This window comes from Bufo bufo, chromosome 2, assembly GCF_905171765.1.
Source record: "Bufo bufo chromosome 2, aBufBuf1.1, whole genome shotgun sequence".
Lineage (NCBI taxonomy): Eukaryota > Metazoa > Chordata > Amphibia > Anura > Bufonidae > Bufo > Bufo bufo.
In genome coordinates this window covers 210,695,320-210,708,760 of record NC_053390.1, presented here as the reverse complement: position 1 = coordinate 210,708,760, position 13,441 = coordinate 210,695,320, and the positions used below count along the sequence as shown (strand labels likewise).

Genomic DNA, 13,441 nt, shown 5'->3' with positions numbered 1-13,441 from the left:
GAATGCTCTCTGCAACATCTGGACATAGCCAGCGGCTGTTCCACTGAAGGAAAAAGCACCCCAGACCATTATGGCGCCCCCTCCACTGTGGCGCATAGAAAACATCTCAGGTGAGATCTGCTTGTCATGCCAGTAACGTTGGAAACCATCAGGACCATCAAGGTTACATTTTTTCTCATCAGAGAATAAAACTTTCTTCCACCTTTTGAATGTCCCATGTTTGGTGCTCTTGCAAAGTCCAAACGAGCAGTTCTGTGGCATTCAAGGAGACGAGGTCTTTGAAGACGTTTTTTGTTTTTGAAGCTCTTCAGTCTCAGATGCCATCTAATGGTTATGGGGCTGCAGTCTGCACCAGTAAGGGCCTTTAATTTAGGTTGAGGATCGTCCAGTGTCTTGACGGACAGCCAATTGAATCCTCCGGCTCAGTGCTGATGTAATTTTTTTGGGTCTTCCACTTGACTTTTTTGTTCCATAACCCTCAGGATCATTTAAGAATTTTTACCTCAGCAGCGATGGCGCGCTGTGAGAGACCCTGCTTATGCAGTTAAACAACCCGACCACGTTCAAAAAGGGAGAGTTTTTTTTGCCTTTGCCATCACAAGGTGTGACTACCTGACAGAAAATGACAATGAATCCACATCTTTGCACAGATTTGGCCTTTTAAAGGCATGTGGTCCTAAACTTTTGATCAGCTGAAAAACAGCCTCTTTCAGTTTATTCGTTGTTTTCATTAAATTGAATGCTCAAAAAATGTGTTCTCACTCCCATTTCTTCTTGTTGCATGTTGAAGCTCTACTTGGAACCTTGTTAAGATCCAGCTATGCTAAATATGATTTTTTTTTGCCATTTTTCAAGTGGTCTTAAACTTTTGATCAGGACTGTATTTTAAAAAATGGCTACATACAATTTGCTTCTATTGGCAAAAGTGCGTGTGTGTATACATAATGTAGAACAGAAATCAGAATGTCTCGTAATGCAATCTTAGGATTTGGCCCTGCAGCTGCAAGATATATACTGTGTATGTATGTTTATAATGTTATATTTCAGCATAGAATACACACATAAAGTGCTTCTGCATAAACAAATGTGTTTCTTGTTATTTTGCTTCATCCCCAGATATTCCATTATTTGAGCGTTTCTGTATTGTCCTTCTTTTTGCTGGAAATTGTTGGTAAACTATATGCCTTTCGACTGGAGTTTTTCCACCACAAGTTTGAGGTGTTTGATGCAGTTATTGTTATAATATCATTTATCATCGACGTGGTCTATATAACCCGGGAAGATATCTTCAACGCAGTCGGGCTGTTAATCTTACTCAGACTTTGGAGAGTGGCCAGAATTGTCAATGGTAACTATTTTTCTTGCAATATATATTTGACGTGTATTTGCCATCTTAAGGGTACGGCTAATCGCGTATCATGTAATGTTTGTCAGTAAAAATCCAGACATGTCAGATTTTAAGTCGCATGCAGCTTTACCTCAGTTTGACTTTAAAGGAAGTCGCGCTCTACATGTTACTTGGCTGTATTTTCAGAGTTCTAAAATAGTTGCGTGACAGCAAGTTGCAGACAAATTGCAAATATATTTGTGTTGTGTTACTTTTCGGCGACTTGCTGTCAGTGTAACCATAACCCTAAGCAGTTGTCCAAAATAAAAAAAAAATAAAAAAAATGCCCCAGCTGGCTTATGACTTCATCGCTGCTCCATTGGCTTTGCAAGTCCTGGGTCTCTTTGCGTCAACATTTAGTTTAATACAGGGCATGTGATTGCTGCAGCAGTGATGTGTTACCCATGCAACACTGCACTGGAGACACAACACCACTGCATACAGTGATTGACTGCAGCGGTCATGTGCCCCAGCATCAAACTTGACCTGCAGACCAGACTGCGCAGAGTGGGAATCGGAACCCAGCGGTGGTGATCAGGTGAGTACGACGTTTAAGGGAACAATGACCTTTTATTTCCATTTATGAATAGCTCCTTTCACACCTAGGTATAGGAGACCTCATATTAGTTTTCTTACTGTAAGGCTTGTATTAGACCAGCAGATGTCTTGCAGATAACTATTATAAATCAAAGGTTTTTCAACTCTGCGGCCAAAAATTTGCTTATTACATAGAGCGATGTTCGTTCATACTTTCACTTCACTGCAAAGTCGTCACTGTATATTAAGTGTACAGATGCTTGAATGGAAACATAGAATGTGTCGGCAGATAAGAACCATTTGGCCCATCTAGTCTGCCCAATATACTGAATACTATGGATAGCCGCTGGCCCTATCTTATATGAAGGATGGCCTTATGCCTATCCCATGCATGCTTAAACTCCTTCACTGTATTTGCAGCTACCACTTCTGCAGGAAGGCTATCCCATGCATCCACTACACTCTGTCAGTAAAGTAATACTTCCTAATATTACTTTTAAACCTTTTGCCCCTCTAATTTAAAATTATGTCCTCTTGTAGCAGTTTAGCAATGTGGGCTTCAGGTAGAATGTTAGGTGTGACAATGCAGGAAGTTGTCATAAAGGCTTGGTTATGTATAGGTAGCACCATAGGTGGTCCATATCGAAGGAAAAAAACTCAATTTTGAGAACAGTTTGCCTTGTTTTTAAGGTTGCAATTAAGATGTCGCTTATGGACCATCTTGACTTCGCTTTGGAACTTTTAGTGCATGTTGCTTACATTGAAGTCTATGGTTATCCAACCAAGGGTCGAAGACTAACTTGGTCAAAGCAGTGGCTTCAAAAGTGTGACTCCTTTTGTCACATGCCATAACTCCCTGAGATACTAGACAACACTCCGGATGACTTGCACAACTACTTGCAGATGTCTGATGCATCCTTGCTGGAGCTGGTGACCCCTTACATAAAAAAGAAAAAAAAGAAAATCCCAGAATCTTCACTACCATTCACTATCCATGCAGTCATATGTTCCCGGTCGCAAATTAGCCAATGGATTACAGCATGTTAATTTCAAAGTCCCACATGTTGTCACTCCCACATAATGTTACCATGCCTCTGTCATCTGTAAGCGAGTAGGTGACTCCATATTGTACAAACTGAACTGACTCAGGAACAGTAATGTGAGCTCCTGCCCTACAATGTGCACGGTGGCCCCATTCATAAACTGTAGAGCCCGTACTCCGTACACTGCTGACAAGTCAGCGGTGTACAGGAAAGGGGATTTTAAGTGCACAGGGAAAGGTGCACTTTAGGGAGGGAAAGGTCTATTAAAAATTAAAAATGCATTATTCAAGTATATTACATGTGTTATTAGGGCATTTAGGACGTCTTACCAAAAAGTTAATTAAAAGTTTAGTTACTCTTTTAAGTGTATATTCACACATTATGTTATGAAGGTTAATTTGAGCTGGATTGGAATTTACTGTAAGAGCATGGAGGTCTTCAACCATAACATATGTGAGCTGTTGTTCATCTCCAAGAGGCAACTGCACTCAACCCAGTGCTTTTATAGGTGCCCATCTTTTTATCCATCCCACCAACGAATTTCTGTAATATTGTATTCCAATGAATGACAGCACTGTGTAGTTATATTGCTTCAATACGTGCATAATATATTCGTTCAGCCAAAAAGTGTGCATCATGTACATCACAAAGGTAAGGTTTTGGGCTGTTGTGGTAAGAGACCTTTTTCAAGCTGAAAGCTATCGCATTTTACTTGTGTTGTACATGATGCACTTTTTTTTCTTCTTTTTTTGTGGCTGGATGAATACATTTGACTCGTATTTAAAGCAATATAACTACATCTTACTGTCTTTCCTTGAAATATATTATGTGAGCTAGGGTAGGAGAGGGGCAGCTAACTACGACCTCTGTGGGATGCCGATCTAATATGCTTCACCTCACTGAGTCCATTTTAATATATGCTCACTTTGATGATTCAAGTGGTCTGGTTCTCTGGCTGAAAAGTTTTTGTTTTGATTCAGGGATTTATTCCACTAAAATAAGGATGATTCTTTACTACCTCATGGATATTTGCTTTGGCTTCCTCTAGATCAGCAGTAAAGGATAATAGCTTTAACCAGATAGCCCATTGCCTTTTTCACTTTACTACTAGACTACATCAGGTCAGTTGGCATAAACTATATGTATGATAGGTGAGCACCAGCAGAAAGCAGCCGCTAGTGATCTCCAGTGGTAGCTGTAGCACAATGCCTCTGTATTAAGATTCAAGATAAAGTGTTACATGTTTCCTAATTTTCTCACATTTTGATGGAGTGGAACTGTGCATCTACACTTCATCCAGGAACTACTCATTTTATATGGATTACTTTGTTTGTTTTACAGGTGTCATTTTGTCTGTGAAGAGCAGAGCAGAAGAAAAGATCCACAAGTTAAAGGAGAAACAGGAGACCCTATTAGCCAGAGTCTCACAGCTAGAGCAGCAGTGCACCCAGCAGGTACTGTTCACACTGTCATTCAATGGAAGGCTTTGGAGCAACTGTTAAGAATATTTGTAAATTGTATAAAGGGCAAATCCTTAAAGCGGAAGTGTCATACAGAAAATCCCTGTCCATTTCCCTCCTCTATGAGCTAAAACCGAGAATTGTCCACTCTGTTAATGGTTGGCCATTTCATTTAATGGCTGGCTTTTTCTTTCTACTTTCAGAGTCCAAGCCTTTATAGTTGGACACACCTTGAAAATACTTTCCTTGCATTCTTAAAGGAATTGTCCAGGACTCACCTGAACACTGAGCAGCCAGGTTCTGAGGCTAGGGAATATTGTGTATGGGCCCCATCCTAATTAGTGGGACAATTCTTGGTAGGTTTTGGATGTTTGTCTCAACAAACCAACATCCCAGCATAAACTTACAGCTCTCCATGCGCAATGCCATATGAAGCAAGAGACTAAGCACATCAAACTGAAATACCAAGATTCTCATGATGGGTCATCGGTATCTGATCAGTGGGGATCCGACACCCCACCAGTCAGCGGTTTGAGAAGGCACCAGTGCTCCTGTGAGCAGCACGGCCTTCTCGCAGCTTACCAAGCACAGCACTGTACATTGTATAGCGGCTGTGCTTGGTATCACAGCTCAGCCCCATTCACTTGAATAGAGCAGAGTTGCTCCTAGGCCACGTGACACTTAAAAGTTTCATCACTCGGCCTAGGAAAAACTGAGAAGGCCACGACGCTCCCAGGAGCGCAAGTGCCTTCTCAAACAGCCGATCGGTGGGGGTCCTGGGTGTCAGACCCTCACTGATCAAATACTGATGACCTATCCAGAGGACATGTCATTGGTAATAAAATCTCAGAAAATCCCTTTAAAAGCCACATTCACGTTGTGTATTGCGTGCAGATATGCATGTTGCAAATCTGCAGTATAATATACAGTCCTGATCAAAAGTTTAAGACCACTTGAAAAATGGCAGAAAATCATATTTAGCATGGCTGGATCTTAACAAGGTACCGAGTAGAGCTTCCACATGCAACAAGAAGAAATGAGAGTGAGACAAAACATTTTTTGAGCATTCAATTTAATGAAAACAACGAATAAACTGAAACAGGCTGTTTTTGGCGTAAACAGAATGAGAACATGTATCCATCCTCTGATGGCTACTTCCAGCAGGATAATTCACCATGTCACAAAGCTCGAATCATTTCAAATTGGTTTCTTGAACATGACAATGAGTTCACTGTACTAAAATGGCCCCCACAGTCACCAGATCTCAACCCAATAGAGCATCTTTGGGATGTGGTGGAACGGGAGCTTCGTGCCCTGGATGTGCATCCCTCAAATCTCCATCAACTGCAAGATGCTATCCTATCAATATGGGCCAACATTTCTAAAGAATGCTATCAGCACCTTGTTGAATCAATGCCACGTAGAATTAAGGCAGTTCTGAAGGCAAAATGGGGTCCAACACCGTATTAGTATGGTGTTCCTAATAATTCTTTAGGTGCGTGTATGTGGTCCATGCAATGTGGTCCGTATGAAGGACACATTTCCTGGACCGACTGACTCATGTGAGGCAAACTCACTGCATTTGTGATCTATGATCTTGTTAGTTCCAGCCTATCTGCGGGTCTAATGTCCCGTACTAAAATGATGCTTTGAATACAGGACATAAGACCCGTGGTTAGGCTGTAAACCAAAGCATCATAGATCACTATGATGTAGCGAGTGCAGCTCATATGGGCCACGGTCTGTCCTGGAAATTTGACAGTCACATAGACCACATATGGCCCTGTGAATGCAGCCTTAGGGCGCCTCACATGATGAGAATTATTTGCAATGAATTACCATTACAGTCTGTGGAATATTCAATATGTTCCTGCCACAGCCCTGACTCCAATGAAATGTATTGCTCTGGTAGCCTTGAGCCTTCCTAACAAACTGCTTCCCTGATCTTGGAGCATGGAAGCCTTTTCCACCCTGGAAGCACAGTGCTTCTGTGGAAAACCACTTCAGATGCCATGGTAACAACTGACCATAGCTTCTGAGGGTTAAATGTCTGATCAGTGTTATTGGCAAACGCAGACAATAGCCTCAGGTGTCAGCAGAAACCTGGCAATTCCAGAACGGATGCCATTTTAAAATGCAGACATCTGCTATACATGTATGGTGCAAGTCCTTAATGGGTTAAATAGGTGAGTATTGGATACTGTGTTATCTAAATGAATTTCCTGCATGCTCAAAATAATATTTACTGGAGAACCTTTTATGGTGAACGTTTTTACAAACAATTAGTACACAGGGAAGACCTCACGCAAAGTTCTTGTTGGTATAACCTCACTAAGTAATAGTTTGTAGACAAAATAAAGACTAGCACAACTTTAAAAGGAATGTGTCATCAGAAAAGGACCTATTGATTAAAGGGAACCTGTCACCTCCAAAACACATTTTAAACCAACATCATTACCTTACAGTAGCCCCCAGTGTGTTCCTAATCATGTTTTTCATTCCTCCACTGGTTGTTGTATATTTACGCTGTTTTAATCTGTGTTTTCGCTATCCTCAGTCAGCTTTAAGTCAAGGGGGCAGCGGCCTCCTCAAGCTAAGCCTGCCCCTTACCCGTCCTCCCTTCACTTCATTTCCAAGTTTAAATTTCTCTACTTCTATAATACATAGTAATACCTCCAAAAATAGTTATTACTTTACATTCCCCATATGTCTACTTCATGTTTGGATTATTTTGGGAATGCCATTTTATTTTTTGGGGATGTTACAAGGTTTAGAAGCAAATCTTGAAATTTTTCAGAAATTTTCAAAAACCCACTTTTTAAGGACCAGTCCAGGTCTGAAGTCACTTTGTGAGGCTTACATAATAGAAACCACCCAAAAATGACCCCATTCTAGAAACTACACCCCTCAAGGTATTCAAAACAGATTTTACAAACGTCGTTAACCCTTTAGGTGTACCACAAGAGTTAATGGCAAATGGAGATAAAATTTCTGAATTTAGATTTTATTTTTATTTATTTTTTTAGGCAAATTTTCCATTTTAATCCATTTTTTTTCCAGTAACAAAGCAAGGGTTAACAGCCAAACAAAACTCAATATTTATGGCCCTAATTCTGTAGTTTACAGAAACACCCCATATGTGGTCGTAAACTGCTGTACGGGCACACGGCAGGGCGCAGAAGGAAAAGAATGCTATGCGGTTTTTGGAAGGCAAATTTTGCTGGACTGTTTTTTTGACACCATGTCCCATTTGAAGCCCCCCTGATGCACCCCTAGAGTAGAAACTCCAAAAAAGTGACCCCATTTTGGAAACTACGGGATAGGGTGGCAGTTTTTGTTGGTACTATTTTACGGTACATATGATTTTTGGTTGCTCTATTACACTTTTTATGAGGCAAGGTAACAAGAAATGGCTGTTTTTGGCACAATTTTTTTTATTTTTTTTGTTATTTACAACAATCATCTGACAGGTTAGATCATGTGCTATTTTTATAGAGCAGTTTATTACGGACGCAGCGATACCGAATATGTCAACTTTTCACAATTCATTTTTGAAACAAAAAAATTCATGTTTTAGTGTCTCCATAGTCAGAGAGCCAATGTTTTTTTCATTTTTTGGGCGATTATCTTGGGTAGGGTATGATTTTTTGCGGGATGAGATGACGGTTTGATTGGTACTATTTTGGCGTACATGCGACTTTTTTTATCAGTGATAAATGTGTTTTTACTTTTTTATTTTTATTTTTTTTTAACCCAGACCCACTTGGGTCTTGAAGATCTAGTAGGTCTGATGTCTGTATGATACAGTACAGTACACTATATAGTGTACTGTATTTTCACTTTACAAAGTCTGATCAGACGTCTTCCTTCTGTGTCAGCCTGTGAAGGCGTCCGGTTGCCATGGTAATAATCACTCACTGCCACAACAGAGCACGAGTGATGGGGAGGGAGGGGGGCCCCCTCCCTCTGTGATCCCGTCAAGAATCGGGGGCTGAAAAGGCGAGGGAGCTCCCTCCCTATAAACTCCTTCTATTCAGCGGTCCCTACGGACCGCGGCATTGAAGGGGTTAAACGGCTGACATCACAGCACAGATGTCAGCCGTTTCAAGCAGAGTGTCTGCTTGCTCACCGCTCAGCCATCCTGGAAATGAGAGGGGGCAGGCGGGATGATCGCCCTGTGTCCTTAAGAGGTTAAAAAAAAATTGGTTTAGTTTCCATGTCACTTTGTTAACAAAAAATCCTGCTGTTTTTGCACTGGCTACTAAGCATCCAAATAGAACCCACTTCTTGGTTCACTTTAGTAGTCAATCATCACAGGAAACACAGAATCCACCATTCATAATAGGTGATTGTCAAAAGCTTATCCACTACTTCCTTTTACAATGACCTCTGCACAGGTCACAGAATATGCCCAGAAAACTCTCTCATAGAAGTCAATGAGGTCCCCTCCTGTCCATTGTGTTTATGGCCCTCGGTCGCTGTTCTAAAGCCTCTCTCTAAATGCTGTTAAAAGCTAGGGCAATATGGCAGCCCCCATAAGTGTCCAGGAAATGGCAAAACATATTTTTATATATTGTATCTGGTTTTAACTGGCAGAAAAAAATTATTGTGATGTTGCTCAAATGAAAGTACAGTAGTGACCTGATTTGTTAGGGGGGCCGTGTAATGGAATGGGAATCTTATTTTCTGTACTAATAATTGCACTGACTCTTCAATTGATCCCATCTAAGAGTTCAATCTAAATAGATATTCTTATGTTTTCCAGGAACAAGAGATTTCAAGACTCCAGACTTTATTACAGCAAAACAACATATTCCCCGAGCCTTACAACCCAGCCACTGCTTGAAATTAATAAGTGGATTGTTACTTTCCTTGAAAATATCTATTTCAAAAGATTTTTATAGAGGTTGTGTTTGTGTAGCACGAGTGCAGCGCAAAGAAACTTAAAAGATGTTGTATAATTTGTTAATGTCTAATCTCTCACAGTATAAAACATGTACATTGTTTTAAATGTGTACAAAAATCACATTTATTAAAGTCCGAAAATATGTATAAAATCTTTTTAATATTGGGCCAAAATAAAGCATAATGGACCAGCCACCAGGTATAGAGTTTTTCTTACTGGTGGTCTTGTACTTCCAGGCCAGATATGATGCTGCTGCTACTCACTACAGCAAGCCTCTTTAATGAAATCAGGTTAACCACTTGCCTACCGCTGCACGACTTTATACGTCGCGGTGGTAGGCACCTATCTGGAACCCGATATATAAAATCGACTGGTTACATTGCGATCTTCGATCACTGTGACCACGCTGTCATTAGACAGCTGCGGTCACAGGGAGAAGTGTCATGACTAGCTGGAGCGGTCTGGCTGTGAAAGATGCTTTCAGCACTCAGCTGCAAGTAACTATCACAGTATAAAATGTAAAAGCAGGCAGGGAGTGTTTTTTCTTATGTAAGCGCGTCACCTGCTGGCTGTAAACTTAACTGTCAGCCTGCATGCTGTGAATTAACCTCTTCCTGCCTTGATTGTGGCAGGAAGGGGTTAATTCACTTAAAAATAAGTTATAAATACAATTTCAGAAAAAGAGCAATACAGAAAATTTAAGTTGTAGCAATAGTTACTAGTATTAACAATAGCATAGCAGACTATGTTCACTCCCATACAAATACCCTCCCCCTTTTTTTTTTATTCATAAAAAATAAATATTTATTTATTAGTTTTAGTAATAGTATAGTGGAATTTGTGCGTAAAATATACAAACATACACACTTTTTTTTTATTTTAAAAATTCTAGGTATTCATTTCAGCTATATTTTGTATAGCAGGGTTTTTTGCGTAAAATATACAAACGTGCATTTTTTTATTTATTTTTTTCTTAAAAAACAAACAAAACCTTTTTTAAAGTGTTGAAATTTCCACAATATGAATACCTTAGGGGGACAAACTTAAAGAGGACCTTTCACCGATTATTACACTATGAACTAACTATACAGACATGTAGAGTGGCGCCCGGGGATCTCACTGCACTTACTATTATCCCTGGGCGCCGCTCCGTTCTCCCGTTATGCCCTCCGATATCTCCGCTCACTAAGTTATAATAGGCGGAGATTCCAGTCACTAAGTTATGGTAGGCGGAGTCTGCCCTTGTTCTGCTCTAGCGCTGGCCAATCGCAGCGCAGAGCTCACAGCCTGGGAGGTTCTTTTCTCCCAGGCTGTGAGCTCTGCAATGCGATTGGCCAGCGCTACAGCAGATCAAGGGCAGACTCCGCCTACCATAACTTAGTGAACGGAGATACCGGAGGGCATAGCAGGAGAACGGAGCGGCGCCCAGGGATCATAGTAAGTGCAGTGAGATCCTCGGGTGCCACTCTCCATGTCTGTATAGTTAGTTCATAGTGTAATAATCTGTGAAAGGTCCTCTTTAACCCCTTAAGGACTCAGCCCTATTTCACCTTAAGGACTTGGCCATTTTTTGCAAATCTGACCAGTGTCACTTTAAGTGCTGATAACTTTAAAACGCTTTGACTTATCCAGGCCGTTCTGAGATTGTTTTTTCGTCACATATTGTACTTCATGACACTGCTAAAATTGGGTCAAAAAAGTTAATTTTTTTGCATAAAAAAATACCATATTTACCAAAAATTTTAAAGAATTAGCAAATTTCAAAGTTTCAGTTTCTCTACTTCTGTAATACATAGTAATACCCCCAAAAATTGTGATGACTTTACATTCCCCATATGTCTACTTAATGTTTGTAGCATTTTGGGAATGATATTTTATTTTTTGGGGATGTTACAAGGCTTAGAAGTTTAGAAGCAAATCTTGAAATTTTTCAGAAATTAACAAAAACCTAATTTTTAGGGACCACTACAGGTCTGAAGTCACTTTGCGAGGCTTACATAATAGAAACCGCCCAAAAATGACCCCATTCTATAAACTACACCCCTCAAGGTATTCAAAACTGATTTTAAAAACTTCGTTAACCCTTTAGGTATTGCACAAGAGTTATTGGCAAATGGGGATGAAATTTGAGAATTTCATTTTTTTGCCTAATTTTCCATTTTAACCCATTTTTTCCACTAACAAAGCAAGGGTTAACAGCTAAACAAGACTGTATCTTTATTGCCCTGACTCTGCCGTTTACAGAAACACCCCATATGTGGCCGTAAACTACTGTACGGCCACACAGCGGGGCGTAGAGTGAAACGTGCGCCGTTTGGTTTTTGGAGGGCTGATTTTGCTGGACTGTTTTTTTTGACACCATGTCCCATTTGAAGCCCCCTGATGCACCCCTAGAGTAGAAACTCCATAAAAGTGACCCCATCTAAGAAACTACACCCCTCAAGGTATTCAAAACTGATTTTACAAACTTTGTTAACCCTTTAGGTGTTGCACAAGATTTAATGGAAAATAGAGATACAATTTAAAAATTTCACTTTTTTGGCAGATTTTCCATTTTAATATTTTTTTTCCAGTTACAAAGCAAGGGTTAACAGCCAAACAAAACTCATTATTTATGGCCCTGATTCTTTAGTTTACAGAAACACCCCATATGTGTTCGTAAACCGCTGTACGGGCACACAGCAGGGCGCAGAAGGAAAGGAATGCCATTCGGTTTTTGGAAGGCAGATTTTGCTGGACTGTTTTTTTTTACACCATGTCCCATTTGAAGCCCCCCTGATGCACCCCTAGAGTAGAAACTCCAAAAAAGTGACTCCATTTTAGAAAGTACGGAATAGGGTGGCAGCTTTGTTGGTACTAGTTTAGGGTACATATGATTTTTGGTTGCTCTATATTACACTTTTTGTGCGGCAAGGTAACAAATAGATTTTTGGCACGTTTTTTTTTTTTTTTTGTTATTTACAACATTCATCTGACAGGTTAAATCATGTGGTAATTTTATAGAGCAGGTTGTCGCGGACGCGGCGATACCTAATAATATGTATACAATTATTTTTATTTATGTAAGTTTTATACAATAACTTCATTTTTAAAACCAAAAAAAAGTTTGTGCCTCCATAGTCTAAGAGCCATAGTTTTTTCAGTTTTTGGGCGATTATCTTGAATAGGGTCTCATTTTTTGCGGGATGAGATGACGGTTTGATTGGTACTATTTTGGGGTGCATATGACTTTTTGATCGCTTGTTATTACACTTTTTGTGACGTAAGATGACAAAAAATGGCTTTTTTTACACCGTTTTTATTTTTTACGGTGGTCACCTGAGGGGTTAGATCATGTGATATTTTTATAGAGCCCGTCGATACGGACGCGGCGATACCTAATATGTATACTTTATTTTTATTTATGTAAGTTTTACACAATGATTTCATTTTTGAAACAAAAAAAATCATGTTTTAGTGTTTCCATAGTCTGAGAGCCATAGTTTTTTCAGTTTTTGGGCGATTATCTTGAGTAGGGTCTCATTTTTTGCGGGATGAGATGACTGTTTGGCACTATTTTGGCGTACATGTGACTTTTTTGATCACTTTTATTACCTTTTTTGGGAAGTAAGGTGGGCAAAATTTCAATTTTCTCATAGTTTTAATTATTTTTTTTTTATGGTGTTCACCGTGCGCGGAAAGTAACATGACCGTTTTATAGATCAGGTCGTTACGGACGCGGCGATACCTAATATGTGTAGTGTATTTTATTTTTTTTATTTTTATTCAGTGATGAATGTTTTTTTTTTTTTATCTTAACTTTTTTTTCACACTTTTTTACATTTTTTTTTTTTTTTGACCCTATTGTTCTGTACTGTATTTTACTTACACTGAACAGATCTATGCTTTTAGCACAGATCTGTTCAGCACCATGGACAGCAGGACGCCTGAGCAGGCGTCCTGTTGCCATGGGAACCTTCCCCGTCTGCCACTACTTCGGGGAAGGGTAAGCACAGGGCTGAGGGGGGCTGTCGGGGGGCTCTCTCCCTCTCCATCGGGGGGCTGCAAAGGCACAGCAGCCCCCCGATGGAGAGGGAGGGAGCTCCCTGACCGATGACAGTTAACTTTT

The 13,441-nt window shown here is 40.1% G+C and overlaps 1 protein-coding gene across 2 annotated transcripts in view; it reads left to right on the top strand.

The window, feature by feature from the left end:
• The window catches only part of LOC120988565 (voltage-gated hydrogen channel 1-like), a 71,273-nt gene extending 61,743 nt beyond the window's left edge, over positions 1 to 9,530 (top strand). For both annotated transcript variants that reach the window (XM_040416091.1, XM_040416092.1), the window contains exons 4-6: positions 1,117 to 1,348; positions 4,309 to 4,421; positions 9,193 to 9,530. In XM_040416091.1, the coding sequence (XP_040272025.1) occupies positions 1,117 to 1,348; positions 4,309 to 4,421; positions 9,193 to 9,273 (426 nt within the window). In that variant the 3' untranslated portion in view covers positions 9,274 to 9,530. The remainder of the gene's footprint in view (positions 1 to 1,116; positions 1,349 to 4,308; positions 4,422 to 9,192) is intronic.
• Positions 9,531 to 13,441: the final 3,911 nt, after the last annotated feature.